At 58.6% G+C, this 15,967-nt stretch overlaps 5 protein-coding genes across 5 annotated transcripts; 1 reads left to right on the forward strand and 4 right to left on the reverse strand.

Annotated features, from left to right (window-relative positions):
- Positions 1-972: 972 nt before the first annotated feature.
- Positions 973-2,360, reverse strand: THITE_158516 (uncharacterized protein; the record flags this gene model as incomplete). The annotated part of the gene is made up of 3 exons (XM_003650891.1): positions 973-1,056; positions 1,315-2,183; positions 2,339-2,360. The coding sequence occupies 3 exons, from the start codon at positions 2,358-2,360 to the stop codon at positions 973-975; spliced, it is 975 nt and encodes a 324-aa protein (XP_003650939.1).
- Positions 2,361-4,008: 1,648 nt separating this feature from the next.
- THITE_123924 (cellobiose dehydrogenase) lies at positions 4,009-7,001 on the reverse strand (the record flags this gene model as incomplete). The annotated part of the gene is made up of 9 exons (XM_003650892.1): positions 4,009-4,254; positions 4,351-4,583; positions 4,650-4,743; positions 4,810-5,075; positions 5,137-5,626; positions 5,708-6,047; positions 6,175-6,656; positions 6,727-6,893; positions 6,953-7,001. The coding sequence occupies 9 exons, from the start codon at positions 6,999-7,001 to the stop codon at positions 4,009-4,011; spliced, it is 2,367 nt and encodes a 788-aa protein (XP_003650940.1).
- Positions 7,002-9,801: 2,800 nt separating this feature from the next.
- On the reverse strand, positions 9,802-10,778 carry THITE_2040127 (glycoside hydrolase family 61 protein; the record flags this gene model as incomplete). Its single annotated transcript, XM_003650893.1, has 4 exons — positions 9,802-9,858; positions 9,983-10,194; positions 10,291-10,406; positions 10,492-10,778. The coding sequence occupies 4 exons, from the start codon at positions 10,776-10,778 to the stop codon at positions 9,802-9,804; spliced, it is 672 nt and encodes a 223-aa protein (XP_003650941.1).
- A 744-nt stretch (positions 10,779-11,522) lies between these two features.
- Positions 11,523-13,246, reverse strand: THITE_2126926 (uncharacterized protein; the record flags this gene model as incomplete). Its single annotated transcript, XM_003650894.1, has 4 exons — positions 11,523-12,123; positions 12,163-12,346; positions 12,711-12,942; positions 13,085-13,246. 4 exons carry the CDS (start codon positions 13,244-13,246, stop codon positions 11,523-11,525), a joined length of 1,179 nt encoding a protein of 392 aa, XP_003650942.1.
- Positions 13,247-14,314: 1,068 nt separating this feature from the next.
- On the forward strand, positions 14,315-15,067 carry THITE_158519 (uncharacterized protein; the record flags this gene model as incomplete). The annotated part of the gene is made up of 1 exon (XM_003650895.1): positions 14,315-15,067. The coding sequence occupies one exon, from the start codon at positions 14,315-14,317 to the stop codon at positions 15,065-15,067; it is 753 nt and encodes a 250-aa protein (XP_003650943.1).
- Positions 15,068-15,967: the final 900 nt, after the last annotated feature.

The following is a 15,967-nucleotide window of genomic DNA, read 5'->3' on the forward strand; positions in this document are numbered from 1 at the left end:
GCGCTACAATCTGCCCTCAGCGTCAACGTCCTTCGCACGGGTCAATACCAAGTATTAATTAGGAGCTGATTGCAGACGAGTGCATGCACAACACACCAAGTCCTATGGCTATCATCCAAGGTGCTGACAACATGATGGTTTGCTAGTCAAAGGCCTGCGAGTCACGGGTGTGGACGTGTGCAAGGCTCAAAGAAGGTCCGAGCCACCGGGAAACATCATACGGCATGGCAATCATGCGTGACCACGTCGACGCGTGGTATTGTATGCCACAATTGTGATTCCAGCAGGTCGTGAGTCTTTGACCGTGACGCTGGAGTCTTCTCATGTTGGCTTTGCTCCTACGCTGGCCTTTGCCGCCTCTGGTGGCCTAATGCTTCCCTTTTGTCCTTCGCTTCTGTCCGACTTCACATTCCACAAGTCCGCGACTGGTCCCGGAACACCCTAAGGTTGCCTGGGAAAAAGGCCGTTCAGGTCTCAAGAGAAGGGCACCGTGGCGGTAAGGATGGTGAGGTACTTCGCGGGTGTTCCGCCCTGAATCACCCACAGAGACCAGCCCTGGAATGTCCACAGGGAGACAGCTCCCAGGAACGTGGGCAAGAGCTAGTTCCCCAAGGTAACAGAGCTCTCCGAAGACTGGTTTGAGTCCTTGGTAGGGTAGGCAGTGGATAACCATTTAGAATCCTCATTCATCATTCGCAAAAAGCACTCTGTGACCCGGGCCTAGTCGTCCGGAAAAGACGGCACATTGGCCATGCGTAATTGAACGAACAACTACCCACTTCCATGCCCGATATATCCACCACAGCATGCACCACCGTCACGAACCCCCTCACACCGTGCCGAAATCCAGGTGCGTGCGTCCCAGTCCAACCGCAAAGCAACCCAACGACCAAAGAGAAAAATCCGTCCAGCTGTAGCTGGACGCAAGCAGAGACGAGCCACTACCGGGAGTCCGGCGGCGGAGAGTACGGCTCAGACGTAGTCCTCGTAGCCGTACTTGACCGCCAGGCCGCAAAGGCGGTCCAAGCAAGCCGCGCCGTCGCGGCCGGGGAGGTACTGCGGCACACCGTTGTTAGCCTCACGTTCACTCATTGTTAAGTCATCCGCAACGAAACAATTAGAGAGCCCGTCCAACTACAATGAGAAAGAAACAAAAGAGAAAGAGCATACAGGCGTGAAAGGAGGAGCAAAAACAAGAGCAAGAAGAGGAGCAAGAGCAAAACAAAAAGCAAGAACAAGCGCAAGGATGTTTTTTTTCTCTTTCGAAAAAAGAAAAGAGAAAAAAAGAAGAAAACCAAAACCAAATACACTTACCCTCTCCATGTCGGGGTACTCCACCTGCCTGGACCGCAACAGGAGGAGCTTGATCGTCTCCTCATACGTCCAGGCCCCGCCGGCGCTGCCGCTGGCGCACTCGGTCGCGCTGCTGGTGCTGCTGCCGCTGCTGCTGGCGTACTCCGCCGCATTCGGGGAGCGACGGGCACGCTTGGCAGGCCTGGCCGGGGTGGCCGGGTCTGTGGCCGTGGCTGTGGTGGCGGGGGCAGCTGGAGCGGTGGTCGTGGCGGTGGCCGCGGGAGCGGGAGGAGCGGCGGTGGTGGTGGGAGCCGTGGCGGGGGCGGCCGGGGAGATGGGAGCAGCGCGGACGGCCGGGAAGGTGCCCATCTGTGGGCGGGGGCGGCTGTCGGGCAGGAGCTTGCGGCCTGTCGCGGTCAGGCGGGGGTAGGGGCCGAGGTTGGGGCCCGAACGGGTGAGCCGGCTGTTGGTATTGTTGGTGGTGGTGGCCGGCTTGTTGATGGGGGTGAAAGAGCGAGTGCCGGGGCTGGCGCTGGTGTTCTGGCCGAGCTCGGGGTCGGTCACGGCCTCGGCGGAAGGGCCAGCGGTGGGAGTGGTGGCAGTGGTTGTGTCCGAGGTATCCGACGTGGCACCCCCCTGCTGCATGATGGCAAGCGCATCGGCGGCCACCTGCTGCAGGGCCAGTTCTTTGGCCGCCTTCCGCTTGAAGTAGCAGGACTCGTTGTCCAGCACGCGCTTGTAGGTCATGTTGGCGCACGGGACGACGAGACGGTCGGGGGGGTTGAAGGGCGTCCACACTCCGATCAGCGCGTCCTGCTGCTCAAGGCAGAACTCGACGCGGGACAGCCTGCCGGGGGTCGTGCGATCGAGGCAGCGGACGCAGCCGCAATCTGCTCAGCAATGTCAGCTTCTTCTTGCCGGTCGGGTCATTGAGCGAGCCATTGAGCGGGTCATTGCATGACCGGCATTGATGAAAGGAGGCACAGAAAGGCATGCGCGGCGATAAGTAGTAGGCGGGACAGCGCACGAATTGGGATGGACTTACGACTGATGATGCCGACACACATTATGGGCGACTTGTGTTGTTGTCGGTGACGTATATCGGCTTGAAGATCGAGGCGGGGAGAGCGCTGTCGGAAAAGAGTGCGCGAGGAGAGACTGGTCGGTGAGAGAGTGGTCGAGGAGATGTTGGTCGGGGAGAAAGTGGTCGGGTACAGCGATTGATGGAACTTGCGCAAGAGAATCGAGTATCGAAGGCAAGATCGCTGAAGAAGAATGGTCGGGGACAGCCGTCAATGGAAATCGGTCAGGAGAGCAGAGCAATCGAGGGCCCAGAGTAGACGAGTTCAGGAAAACAAGGTTGAGGAATATCCACGGTGCCAAGCTGAACTTGCTTGCTTGAGAATGGATGGGTGGATGTTCAAGAACGAGAAGAAGGGGAAATTGTCCTGCAGAAGAAGTGGAGGTTTGGGAATTGGCCGTGGCGATACTGCGACACTGCGTCCCAGATTGGTTGTTCGGTGCTGGAAGGCAGAAGGTCGGTGTTGTTCAGACGGATGCCAATCACAACCTTGCTATTCAAGAGTGGGAAGCAGAAAATTGAGCCATTCTCTCGCCCTCGTCTGGCTGAGCGAAGTGAATAGAGGTAGGGCTGTGAGTTAGAATCACCAATTCTGCTATTTAGTCCTTGACCGAGGGCGCGCTCCAGGCGCGTTAGCTCCAGGCGCGTTATCCTTGACGCGTTCCTTCCGTCCGATCTTGAGGGTGAAAAATACTCAACAGCCTGTGCGAGAACAATCCAGTGAAGCTACTGGGCGAAGCTTGCTTGAAGTGGTGGTTCTATTGTTTACTTTGTTGCCTGCCTGTTTGAGCGCGCTTGCCGATGAATCACGAGGCCACGGACAACCCAGAGTGTAAGAGGCTCTGTCAGCAGTCATAGCCCGTTCTCAAGGTTAGGGGCATAAAGAAATAAGGTCACAAAAGCAGCAAAAACATTGTTTACCCCTGACTGCCACTTGGGGTGGGCGCCGGGGGTGGGGTGGAGGGGGGGGGGGATGGGGTATGGGCAAGAGATGAAGCCGTGGTTTCTCTCCCGCCGGTAACTGAGCACGGGCCTCGATCGACGTCGGGGACGAAGCAGGGTGAGAAGCCTACATACTGACCACTACTACAGAGACATGTGGGTGTTTTCAACCACCGTAGGTTGGCAGCTGGTACGTTCCGCCGCCTGGTAAAGGCTGGAGCAAAGGGTGGAGTGCAAACTGTCCCGGTGGCAAGGGGCGAAAGCTCAGGATACGGTCAGGAGGGATACAATATACCACGAAGCCCGCAGTTGTCAACACAGGCCCCGGTTGTATCAACACGGGGGAGACGAATATAGAGTCATGGGACTTGGGAAGCCGACAAACCGCCTGAGGGCTGACGGTGTCAGCGCACGGGTGAGTTGTTAACGACGCTGTGTCTCGGCCAGAGATCCAACGGTTCCAACCTGCTTTACCGGTTTCGGAGTTTGAACCCCCCCCTCATAGTTTTCTTGCACGGTCGGCCAGCACCGGGATGTCCACAGCGGGCAACAGTCCCTGAATTTATGAACATAAACCGTTGAATGCTACACTAAAGGCCATAGAGACCACCCACCAGCCCCAAAAGCCCACCAACCCCCTTTATCCCGGCCTTCCAGCCCCATCAGGCCCATCCGTCCTTCCGTCCCCATTATCAGGACCTCAAAGCCAAGATCTTGGTGGCCGCCTGCTCGGCGGCGATGACGATCATGGCGGACGGGTTGCCGGTCGGCATGCCGGGGAAGATGGACGCGTCGACGACGAACAGGTTGTCGGTGCCGTACACCCTGGTGTTGAGGTCGACCACGGCCGAGCCGTTGGCCTGGCGGCCGTCGTCGGTGCCGATCTTGGCCGTGCCCATCCAGTGGTTGGAGCGCCGCGCCGAGGGGGTCACGAGGAGCTGCCGGACGTTGATTAGCGTGTTAGTAGTTCGCTGCTCAAAACAGAAAGGAAGGCAGAGCAGAACAGAAGGGAAGAGGAAGGAAGGAAGGCTTACGCCGTTGACGTAGTCCTCGACCGTCCCGTTGGGCGGCGGCAGGACCCAGGTGAGGTTGGGGATGATGTTGAGCGCGTTCTGCACGTTCTTGATGCCCTGGATGACGGCCTCCAGGTCGCCGTCGTTGTGCAGGTAGGGGGCCGTGCTGACGACGGTGGCCAGCCCCGGGCTGATGGTCATGCGGCCGCGCGAGACGACGCCGCGGCCGAGGTACTGGCTCAGAGTCATGGCGTCTGAGATCATCAGGCGTTAGTTAATGTGAAGGGCGCAGGTAGGTGAGGGAGGTGTGCGTGGCTTACGGGTCGAGTTGGTGTAGTGCGAATCGCCCTCGACGCGGCACGTCCACTGCAACTGCCGGACGATGCCGTCGGACGGGGTGACCTGGTCCCACATCTGAATCGCGGTCAGCAGCTGGCCGTGCGGTGTGCGAGTGGGAGTCAGGTGTCCGGCGTTGCCTACCATCGGGCCAATGTTGGGCGCGGCCTGCGCGAGGATGCCGGTCCTGTTCTTGAGATACGAGTTCTCGTCGGCGGGGATGGGGCTGTCCCAAGCCTGGTAGAAGTCGTAGAACACGACATCCGGGTGCGTGATGATGAGGTCGGTGTTGAGGTGGTCCATCAGGTTGTAGCCCACCGGCAGGTTGATCCAGTCGCTCTTGGGGCTGAAGGTTGCGCCGTCCTTGGAGCTCGCAATCACCTCGAGCTGGTCGCTGGGTCCGATACCGCCTGCACAACGGGTTAACCTCCGAAGATAAATAAATCCACGAAACAAAAGGGGGCGACTCACTGCGGAAGAGCAGCTTGGCCGAGCCAAAAGTGCCGGCCGAGAAGATGACGCCGCCCTTGGGATTCAGCTTGACCGTCCCGTTGTAGCCGCCGTCGGTCAGGCACTCGAGCTCGACGCCGGTGACCTCGCTGCCGTTGCGAACAGCCCGCCTGACCGCAGTACCCGTCCACAGGCTGAAGTTGGGGCGCGCGTAGGCCGTGGCCAGGTAGGTGGCCAGCGGGCCGCCGCGCTCGCCGCCCGAGAACATGAAGGTCGAGTGGCCGAACGTGTGGTTCTTCTCGGTCGGCGCGTCGTTGGGCACGACCGACTTCCAGCCGGACTTGCTGAGCCCGCCCGACAGCACATCGAAGCCCTCCTGCCGGTAGAGCTTGCCGTCCATAGACGGGTGCCACGTGCCCGGGATACGGCTGAAGACGCGCGACGTTGCGTCGGCGAGGTCCGTCGACTTCCAGCCGTCGGGGAAGTTCTCGTCCCAGTCGAGCGGGTTCGGCTGGCAAGAAGAGTTAGCTCTCGGCTCTCCTGCTCGACTACCTCCCTGAGCCAGCACGCTGGTGCGCCCAGAACCGCTTACCTTCCACCACAGACCGGCGTTGACGGCAGTTCCGCCGCCCAGGACGCAGCCCGCCATCTGGTCAGTGTCCGTGCACGCCACGCCGGCCGAGTTCACCCAAATCTCGTTGCACAGACCCGGCACGTCGAAGCGGGTGAGGCCGGTGCCCTTGAGCCAGTCGGGCCCCATGGTTCCGTTCCACTGGCCGGTCGAGGGGGGTCCCTTCTCGATGAGCAGCACCTTGTGTCCGGCCTGGCTGAGCTTGTCCGCGACGGGGATGCCGCCCGCGCCGGCGCCAACCACGATGTAGTCATAGGTCGCGGAGGGAGCGGGCTTGCACTGCGCTTGCGTGTTTCCAGAGCTTGCCATCGGCGAAGTCAGAGTCTATCTACGGGGAATGTCCCTGTCTAATCTACACCAAAAAAAAAAAAAAAAAAAAAAAAAAAAAAAAAAAAAAAAAAAAAAAAAAAAAAAAAAGACGCACTCACCCATCACAGGTGTTGGGAGGCGTCTTGGTCGCCAGCGCGGTCCAGGTCGAATACGACGCCTGGGCAGCACCGTCGAGCGGCGCGCCCCACTGGCCGTAACCGTTGTCATGGAAGCCGAAGGTGGCCTTGTCCGGGCACGTGGGGTTCTCCAGGCCCTGCTTGGCCGCCGCGTGGCCGAGGACGAGGCTGCCGGAGCTGGTCGACACATTGCCGCTCGTTCCGTCCTGGTCCCAGGAGAAGCAGTTCTGGCACCGGTAGAGCAGCTCGTAGCTGGTGGCCGTGATGTTGGTCGAGATCTGCGTCAGCTTGGCGTTGCCCGTGTACAGCCCCGGCAGCGTGTAGCCGGTCGCGTAGCGGAACGACGTGTAAACGGTCCCGTTGTACTGCCATGCGACGAGCAGGAGCGCCTGCGTCATCTGGCCCGACTGGCCGTGCGAGATGCCGCACCACCCAGGCGACGTGGCGTTGGCGATTTCGCAGCGCTGAAGGGTGTTACTGAGCGTCCGGTAATGCGGGTAAACCACACTTGGATGTGTGCTTGACTTGACTTACCAGGAGACCGATGTACTCGGTGGCATCCTTGGTCAGGGCGTCAGACGGTAGGGCCAGGCCGAAGGTGAAGGCGCCCCCGTCGGTCGCAGTCCACGTCTTCAGCTTGATGCCCGTCGCAGGGTCCGTGTAGTTTCCCGCCGTCATTTGCGCGACGCATTGCTGCAGGCCTTGGAAGAGTCAGCACTCTTCCGCCCGCTACCCCGAGGGTGAGCAGCCCACGACTTACACAGCGACGCCGCGAGGGTGGTCGCCCCGATGCGGCTGAGAAGCTTCATGGTTTCAGTGCAGCCAGAGCTGGACCAGGAAAGACGCGCATCCCTCCTGGCAGAGTGGTCTCAGCAGAGAGCCAAGGCTAAATATGAACGCCATGTGTGCTTCCCGCCAGCTCTGTGCCGGGCGCTGTTGCTGAGGTCCGCATTCCCGTGATTGAGTTCACGGAAAGGCACTCCGGGCGGAATGCCACCGATAGGATGGGTCCAGCAGGCCTCGCGGAAGAATGATGACCTGCTTGCGGGAACGCTTGGAGGCGAATAGATTGGGCTGCAGGTCCGGGGAATAGCCTCGAGCCAAAAACCATATGAGATCGGCGGCTTGCAGCCCAAGCTCGATATTAAAGGAGGCCCGGAAATTGGAGAACGGTGGGGCAAGGCTTCCCCAACTTTTTCTCCAGGGGCTGGCCAAGCTGCTCCACGGCGATCCATACGGAGTACACTACCCTACACTACTTGCTTGGTGAGACTGGCCAGGGGCGGCATGATCGGAATCGCGGCAACCCAGCAAAGCAGGGTCGCAAGCGGAAGCAAGCGCCGATAGTTGTAAGAAGTCTCCATTCGCCGCAGTCCAAGCAAGCGCACCCCCACCGGGACTCGATCGCATCTCTTGGTATGTGTAGTGTCGGCCTGGCTGCGGGGGGCCACCGTCCGGAAGTCGAATCATCGGCGGGAGGACTGGCTGATAGGGCATGGGAAAATAAGCTCGCGGTGATTCGCTGGTAACTCAACCCAGCCAAGGGAAGCCTTCGGTTGCGGATGTGCAACTGTCGGATGCAACCTCGCTCGGCGTGAGGCTTCGGCTGAGTTCAGAGTGACCCGCCCGGGACAGCAGCTTCAGCGAGGATGAATCGGGCATTCTTTCCTGGTTGAAGCCTCAGAAATTGCCTGCAGTCTTGCCGCAAGCGACAGCAGAACGAAAGGGTCCTTGTCGAGGTCCTTTACAAAGTTCGCCAGTCGACCGGTTCCAAAAGAAATTCCGCAGCACGCTTGCCGAGGCGGTTCTCGCCACTGGTGTCAGTCCTCACCCACTTTGGATAAATCACCGGCCATGCTCACTGCTGTTTTGCTGACGCCGCCCCGCCGCTTCATCTATGCTCGACATCGAGAGTTCCCCAGGCCCCATTCGGTTTCCGAATCAGCCTATACCCAATCAACTTGCGTATAGTGAAGTCGGCGGTCCGACGGCCCAGGCCCGGTCACGCGCCGCTTGTGGTGAGCGCCGGGCATGTTATATAATCGCTTGTCAGCGCACACAGCCGGTGGCGCCGCTCTGTGGTATAATAGCCGTAAACAGAATGCATGCCGCTACCGCCAGCGTATTGCTTCACGATCACGTCTGAGAAACGCCATGGATCACAGCGGTAAAGTCTGCGAGCCACTGTTGTAGACAGCGGACTGCAACTACGAAGGGAAGGCCGGGATTAGGAGAACAAAATGTCTATCCGAAGACTCATTTTTGGCACCATGGCTCTTCAGCGATCCACTTGACATGGTGCGTCCGGAGACACGCTACGATGCAACGTTTACCGCGGCCAGGAGCACACACCGACTTGAAACCCGACTCGGAAGCAGCTGGATTCGAAGCTCACCTTGTCGAGTATTCGAACCTATCTTCCCAATTCAAGTGGCTTATGAATCGTGGTGATGGTAGTGTTGAGGAGCGGATCAAAAACCAAATGGGGTGGTCTGAAGAGGTAAAACCAGGAACCTAGCTTGCTCCTGATTTCCTTTCCGCCGTCACTGAAGCACATTTATGGAGGAGCCATGTTGGTGACATGAAGCCCATATGCTCCGAATAACAGTGCTTGGAGCCTGTATTGCTGTTTGAACACTCCGTCTTGTTCCGGCGGCGGGCAGAGAAGAGCATCCATCCGCATCCGATATGTTTTAGCATCTACATATCTGCCACAGCGCCCAATGCGTGGACACAGACAGGCGAGAAAGTTCTGCCCAGAAGCTGCGCAGTATGGTGCTGCAACCGGTTCAAGCTGTGCTACAGTGCTCTTTTCACCAGTGATACAATCTCGGGACAATGATTAACCTGGCTCTAAGAGGAGGGCTGAGGCCACCGAGTCTGCCATGTGACGTTTACCGTTCCCTAATAGCAGCACCCAGACTTTTCATGATATCGGCTCCGTCAGGAGTACCTGCAATAATCACTGCTCCTTACTATGGATCGCGACCCGCTGGGCAAACAAATTCATCCATCTTTCGCCCGTAACATGTCGGCATCAAAGTTGGCCTTTTACTTGCCTTACATCTCTACTCCCAAAGTCCCTAATGTGCTAACGGTACGCAAAGGACTTGCTGCCCAAAATCACGTGGACGGCTACTTCTTATGGAGTCCGCGGGCACTTGTCGGCCAAGAAGACCCGAATCCGCCGCATGAACCGGGCCGCGCGTTCACGGCTCTCCGGCCTTGGCATTCCGAACGGCTGCCGTCCTCCGTGCCGAATCCGGCAATGACCGGCGCGTTCTGGGTCTTCTCCGCCGACGATCACTTTTGCCTCGAGATGGCCGGGAGACGACGCACATCCTCGCGCATCGAAGTAGGCCTTGTGGCAAGCTCTGGAGTAAAACATCGACTTTCGTATTGAAGGGCTTCGTGGTGGAGCCGTCACAGCCAGCTCTCCTGACCCTGTCTTGCCGGTGTAGAATACCTAAAGGAACGAATTTGTGGTGCGCCCCAAGTTTGCACGCTGAGGAATAACAGATCACCACACAGCGTAAAAGGCCGATAATGTTTCTGGGTTCACATCCAACACCATAGTCAACCACTAATCGCTCAGTCCTCCCACCACACCTAGCACTGAAAGACCGCCGGACCCGGCACCGTATACGAGTGGAAGTTATTGTAAATCTGGTGTCCCACCATCAGTCAGCATCCTATTCATCCATCCATCCCTCCCTCCACAGCCCGTAGCGTTCAAGCACGCCGAGCAAGGAGCAAGGAACAAGGAGCGCAAGGAACATAGGGCACTCACATTCGCGGTATACCCGGGATCGGTCGCCTTGAACGCGCCGGGGATCTTGGCCGTTGGGGAGGGGGAGGCGCTGCCGCCGCCCGAGACCCGGACCTGCGCGCAGCTGATGTAGAACTGCGGCGTGGCGCCCGGGTTGTGGATCGCCAGCGACTGGATGCGCAGCAGGTACTCGCCGTTCGGGATGCACGTCGGGATGTTGTACTGGTAGTTGTCTACGGGGACGTCAGCAGGGCGTGCGACCAGACAGAAAAGGGGGGAAAGGGGGGGAGGAAGGGGGAGGAAGGGGGAGGGAAAGGGAAGGGACGCACCCCGCAGCGGCCACGAGGCCTGGCCGTTGCTGAAGGTCGGGCCCCAGTCGTGGATCTTGAACCAGTCGCCGGAGCCGTCGTAGTCCACGACGGAGCCGGGAGCCTTGGACATGTAGCTGTGCGGGCTGTCAGTCAATTGTGGTTATCCAGGCGAGCGGACAGTCCGCTTGGGACTGATCAAAGTTGGCCCGGGGCACGCACAGTGAGATGGGCCCCTGGTGGTACACGGCCACGTCCGAGTAGAAGGTGAAGGAGTCGCCCGCCTTCACGTCGAGGACGGTCGTGTTGCCAGCCGTCTCGCCGCCTACGTTGCATCGCAGGTCGTTCGACGAGAGACTGGTGACAGGGCTGTTATAGTTCGTGTTTCTTCGGATGTACTCGTAAGGTGGGAACTTGGTGCCGCCATGGGCAATCTGCTCGAAGATGTAGTGGCCTGACACGGAGGCCGCGGCCAGCGTGAGGGCGGCGAGCTGGGATGACAGCTTCATGATGCTCGTGGGTGTTGGCCTATTGCTGCTTCTCTCGAGGCTCAGATGGACCCGAAGAGTTTTTTGCCTGGAAGGCAGGACGGATAGTCGATGGGCCAAGAGGGTTGTCCCCAGTCGCGTAGAGACAAGACAGGTTTTCCTAGAAATAAAGGAATTCTAAATCGCAGCTGATGCCCGTCATCTGGTATGGCACAGCCGCAGGCAAGTGCCGGCTCCTGGGTTATCAGCTCGTTTATAAGACGGGCCGCTTCCTTCGTCACACGCCTTGAAATCCTGTTGAATGAGCTAGATGGCCAACAGCGCCGCCGTGTCGATCCGGGCTGGAGATGAAGTCTGATGGCGGCCCTAGATTGCAGGCCCAATAAAAGGCCGACTTTGTATTATGCCGGCATTTCGGTCTCAGATTGTGGGGTTGGCAACTGAGACCCAATATCGACGGTCGCCGCCGTGTGGAAGCAGCCATGCCGAGCTAGGATCGTCAACCGGGTATTGTTCTTCCGCTAGCAAAGCCCCTTGGTGGACTGATGATCGGAAAAGACGCCATTGTGAACGTGACATATTGGACGACGACGCGAGTAGGCAAGCTGAATTGCTTGATATGTCTACTTGTAACCGGGAAAGAGAGACCTTGGCAGTATCAAATAATTCCGTGACGGTGGGACTGGCAGGATTAAGTGTTGAAAATGAAGTCGATTGGTCATTGTGTCCCAAGCAATGAACGTACATCAGTCATCCCCGGATCCGTTACTGTCCTGTCGGCCCGTTCAACAACCTCGCGATCAGGTCGGGCGTTCCTCCACCCAGCAGCACAAGCCTCACGACCTTGCGAAGGCAGTGAAGCCTCAAGCGCTGCTCGCGCACCTGCAGTCCCTGTTCCCAAGCTTGACGGAAGTGGTTCAGGGCCTGTCGGTGCAAGCGGGCAAGTCGCAAGCTTTGAGTTCGCGCAGCCAGAAGCTGCTCCGGCAGCTGCGCGAAGGCGTCTAGGTCCTGCCCTCTCCGGTATGGGCGCTGCCCTTCTGATAGCCGTGGCGTTTCAATGAGCTGGTAGACGGAATAGAGAGTGCCGTACCACAGCGCTCTCAACTGCGGAAAGAGCTCTCCAAGCCACTCAACCGGCTTTGAAAGACTGGGGCCCATTCTCTGAAGGCCGGCTTGAAAAATGGCGACTTGCACGTCGCAGCCGGCCAGGCGCCACTCCGTCTCTTGCAGCATGTTGGTCCCCGTTCGAAGCTTGGCCTCAAGAAAGTCGATGGCCCTGATCAGGTGGTCCAGAGTCCTCTGATTAGCGGCCAGCGTCGCCTCGTTGTCCTGGGCATTGAGATGGTCAGACTGTCCCGTGAATCGGCTTTGTGACGGGGTCGCAACGTGCGGCAGTTCTTCCTACCTGGATTCGCATTTCGCAATATGCGAGGTGTTGGGCCAGGTCGCCCACGGACGCGGCTTGGTGGAAGAGGGGCATCCTGGCACGATGGTGGTGCCGCGAGAGGTATCGCCACGGGGTTGAGGACGGGAGAGCTCGGCGAGGTCGCGGACGAGGTGGATCGGTGTTCTGGTAGGTGCAAAGCCCGCTGAAGGGGAATTCCTAGTTTAGATTGAAGTGATGTTTATACCGCGTGCCAGCGACGACAGCGAGAAGGGCGTCAGATGGAGGTAGATGATGAGCGCAGGGAATGGAATCACATGCTGGAAGATTTCTTCCTGCTACGGTGCTATGATGGTGACGTGATGGCTAGACTACGATAGGTTCCGCTGGCCTTCACTTGCTCTCGACTTCGGACAAATCCAGATCCCTCTCAGTCCCATGCGTTTCACTGTGCCCGTCCCCTCCATGCTATTCACGAGCTCCCAGTGAGCCAGTCGAGCTGCTCCTAACAGCAGTACTAGACTCTGACATGCCCGTTGGGGCCCTCGAGGAAGCGCCTGAGGTTCTACGATTGTCGGCATTACCCTCATCGTTCGCTGTATCCGGTCTCATGTCCCCATGCGGGCGATGTCGAGCTGGCTGCTGCTCCTCAAGCTGACCCTCATATGCGGAAGCGGCCCGCATCCATCGATTGCCAGTCGCGGCGCTCTGTGGAACTCGGGGCGGCATGTGACGACGCAACATCACAGTGCTGGAGACCGAGGAGTCGGTACCATGTCCTGCGGATTGACACTGCTTAGCCTCCCATGGTTCCAGTCATCCGTCAAGTCAGACACTGCAATTGGCGGTAACCAATTGTCGGCGCAAGACAGAGGGTTGGAAGCGCAAAAGCGCTCGATTCAAGAAAGAGAGCTGGAGATAATGCAACCGAATACTTGCTTACTTCCAATTTCAAGAGAGTGGGAGTACCTCGGTCGCGGCAAGTAGTCGGTGCTGGTGCTTGCGACTGAAGTGCGTGATTCACCGCCACGTCGGGGGCAATTGCAACGAGGACAATGGCCGCCGTTTGCGCCTTCATCATGATCGTGCATAGCGTCCCGGTCATCTCGGTGCGGACTGCAGGTGATAGTGCACGAGCAGCTAACCTTACTGAATTTACCTCCCATGGTCGCGCTTCTTTGTCGTCGTGGCTGAGGACCGTAGAGGACCGTAGAGCTCTCGTGTGGGCGTGATGGTCGTGAGGAAGCGTTTGTGCGATGGGCGCCGAAGTGCTGGTCGTGGACTCTCGTCTGAAGAAACCGACTCGTTGCCTGGGCAGTAGTCGGGTCGGGTGTTCCATGAGATGGCACCTCAGTGCTGAGTTTGGCTGAGTTTGGCCACTGTGACTCACCCACGAGTGTTTATTGTATGGAAATTCACGCCTATTGACTCCGAAACAGGCCAGCAGCCAGGCACCGAGCTCAACATCGCTCCTTCCTCCTCACTGGCACCTCTGCACCGGTCCTCGTGGCTTCCACTGAATTGAAGAATTTGAGCCACCAGACTTTGCGACTTTGCTGTGCGCCATTCAGGATACTGGACAGCAAAACTGCACCTACATCTCTGCAGTTTACCTGGCCATCCAGCCTCACACATGCAGCTGGGTCGCGCCGAGCTGCTCGCCTGCGGCCAAACCAGCCAACTTCCAAGCAGAAACTGTGGCTAGAAACCACAGCAGGACCAGTCCTCACCAGGCAGTGCGAATATCTGCCAATCCAATCCGTTTGCAACTCGCACCGCTTAGGCTCTTTCAATACGCTCACGGCACCTCTTGAGGTTGTGGTTCAAGCCCCCACGGCGCTGCCCAATGTTTCCAGGGTGATGCAACTGGCCCTGATCCGATTGCCGCAATCGGCATGTCCATACGGTTCCCATTTGAGAATCCATCGCCATAGGCATTCCTGGGACATGGTGCTTACTGCGAAATCAAGTTTCTGCTGACCGGTTCAGCGATCGACGCCTGCTGCCACCCCTACCCGGGCAGGCTTGGCGCGGAGCGTATTCGCACCTTGATTTGTGAAAACTTCTCGGCTTGACGACTGATCAGAACGGATGACACTCCAGAACGCAAAGATAGCGATTGTTTGGACAGCCACTGGCCACTTTGACACGTGGTTGCCAGTGGCGGCTTGGGATGGAATTCTGCACGCTGGCCCTGGAAAGCGCTGACGATGGGGCCTCCGCCAATATTGGTCTCTACAAGCAGCCTCGTGCGCGAACATTCTCTCTACAGGACAGCATGCTTGACAAGATCACCAAGGACGACTTCAACGCGGTGCTCGGACCCAAAGTGCAAGTATTTTGGAACCTCGACGAGCAGCTCCCTCTCGACCTCTCCTGTTTCACCGTGCACCCGTCGGTCGCCGGCATCATGGGAAACACTAGACAGAGCAGTTCCGCCGTGGAAAACACGCACCAAGACACCAGGATGGCTAGCATCGCGGCCTCGTGTATGCCCGTACACCCCTGCGCAAAGAGGGTCTCGGCGAACTTGGCCGACTCGGTCGTGACACCAACCAGGAACCGCGCGCCCATGTTGAGCGGCGTCGCCGGGAGGCCGCGTGCAAGATGGTGGCTTGCCAGCGACCACGTCTGCGACCAGGGCCTCTCGCCACGCGCCACCGGACCGGCAGCAGGCCCGCGGCGCAGCCAGATCTTTACGGTCGTCGGCACGCCGGCCATGTTCCGGCGCGTTGGGTGCGAGCAAAAGAAGGGGATGCGGCGGCCCGGATGCGGTCTTCTGTGGCAAATGGATTGGGAAGGGGAGAGCGTCGGGGATGATGTGGGAGAGACATCGGCTATACCGTGGCGCGCTCGAGGGCGCCGCGGCGATCCAGCTGGTCGAGACAAGCACCACCCGCAAGCTGGCAATGGCCAGGTCGACTGAGGAGCGGAACATACATCGATTCCGCTCTGCAGGTCTTTGCGGTGGCCGTGGACAGCCCTGATTACCGTCGAGCTTGTTGGTTCATGAAGGAGCTGCGCGCCGGGGCGGGCGCTTTCGACATCATGGCCGACCAAACGCTGAAAGGGGCTTGTGTACGGCGGGGAACAAGGAAAGTCCGTTTTGGAAGGGCGAGAACGAGGGCCGGGGGAGCAAGACGGACAATGCTGAAGTTGAGGAGTGGCCTCCGACACCCCGCCGTCAGCGGTTCCCAGAAAGCGCAAAGGTTGTGATCGGCCCAATTACTAAAGTTACTTCACAGCCGTGCTTGGAAGGTGCTTAGGAACAACGCAGATCACGCTTACCGTGCGTGAGACATGCTGCTTCGTTGAGAGACGTTTCTATTCTGTTCTGCGCACTGGGTTGATTGAGGCAGCGGCGTGGAATGACGGGCGGACTTGGACTGGCCATGTGGAGGCTATGCAGCTGTTGATTGGGAGGGAGCTCGGGGTAACTACCTCGGTATTGACAGAGACAATGGGACTCAGTGGTCACCGAGGTCATTCGCTTAACGTTAGCTTCCATTGGGTGAATCTGAGGTCCATAGGGTCCATAGCAGTTATTCCAGGAGTCTGTCAGGACTAGGCATGGGGATCGGGCTGTTTGTCAACCCAGCAGAGGTCACCTTACACTAGCTCGCCTAGCTTGCTGCTGTGATGGTGTGTGGTATTTTTAGGTGCTGCGCCACGCGGTAGTCAATGCTTCCATGGTCTCCCCGGGCCCGCACCTCAACAGCCCTAACATCATTGCCACCCACCCTTGGAGCTGAAAAGGTATTCAGACACCTTCCTGGTATGGCAAGGTGCCTCGTCAAGCTAGGCTGACTGTGCCCCTTTTTCCCCA

Source organism: Thermothielavioides terrestris, chromosome 1 (genome assembly GCF_000226115.1).
Source record: "Thermothielavioides terrestris NRRL 8126 chromosome 1, complete sequence".
Lineage (NCBI taxonomy): Eukaryota > Fungi > Ascomycota > Sordariomycetes > Sordariales > Chaetomiaceae > Thermothielavioides > Thermothielavioides terrestris.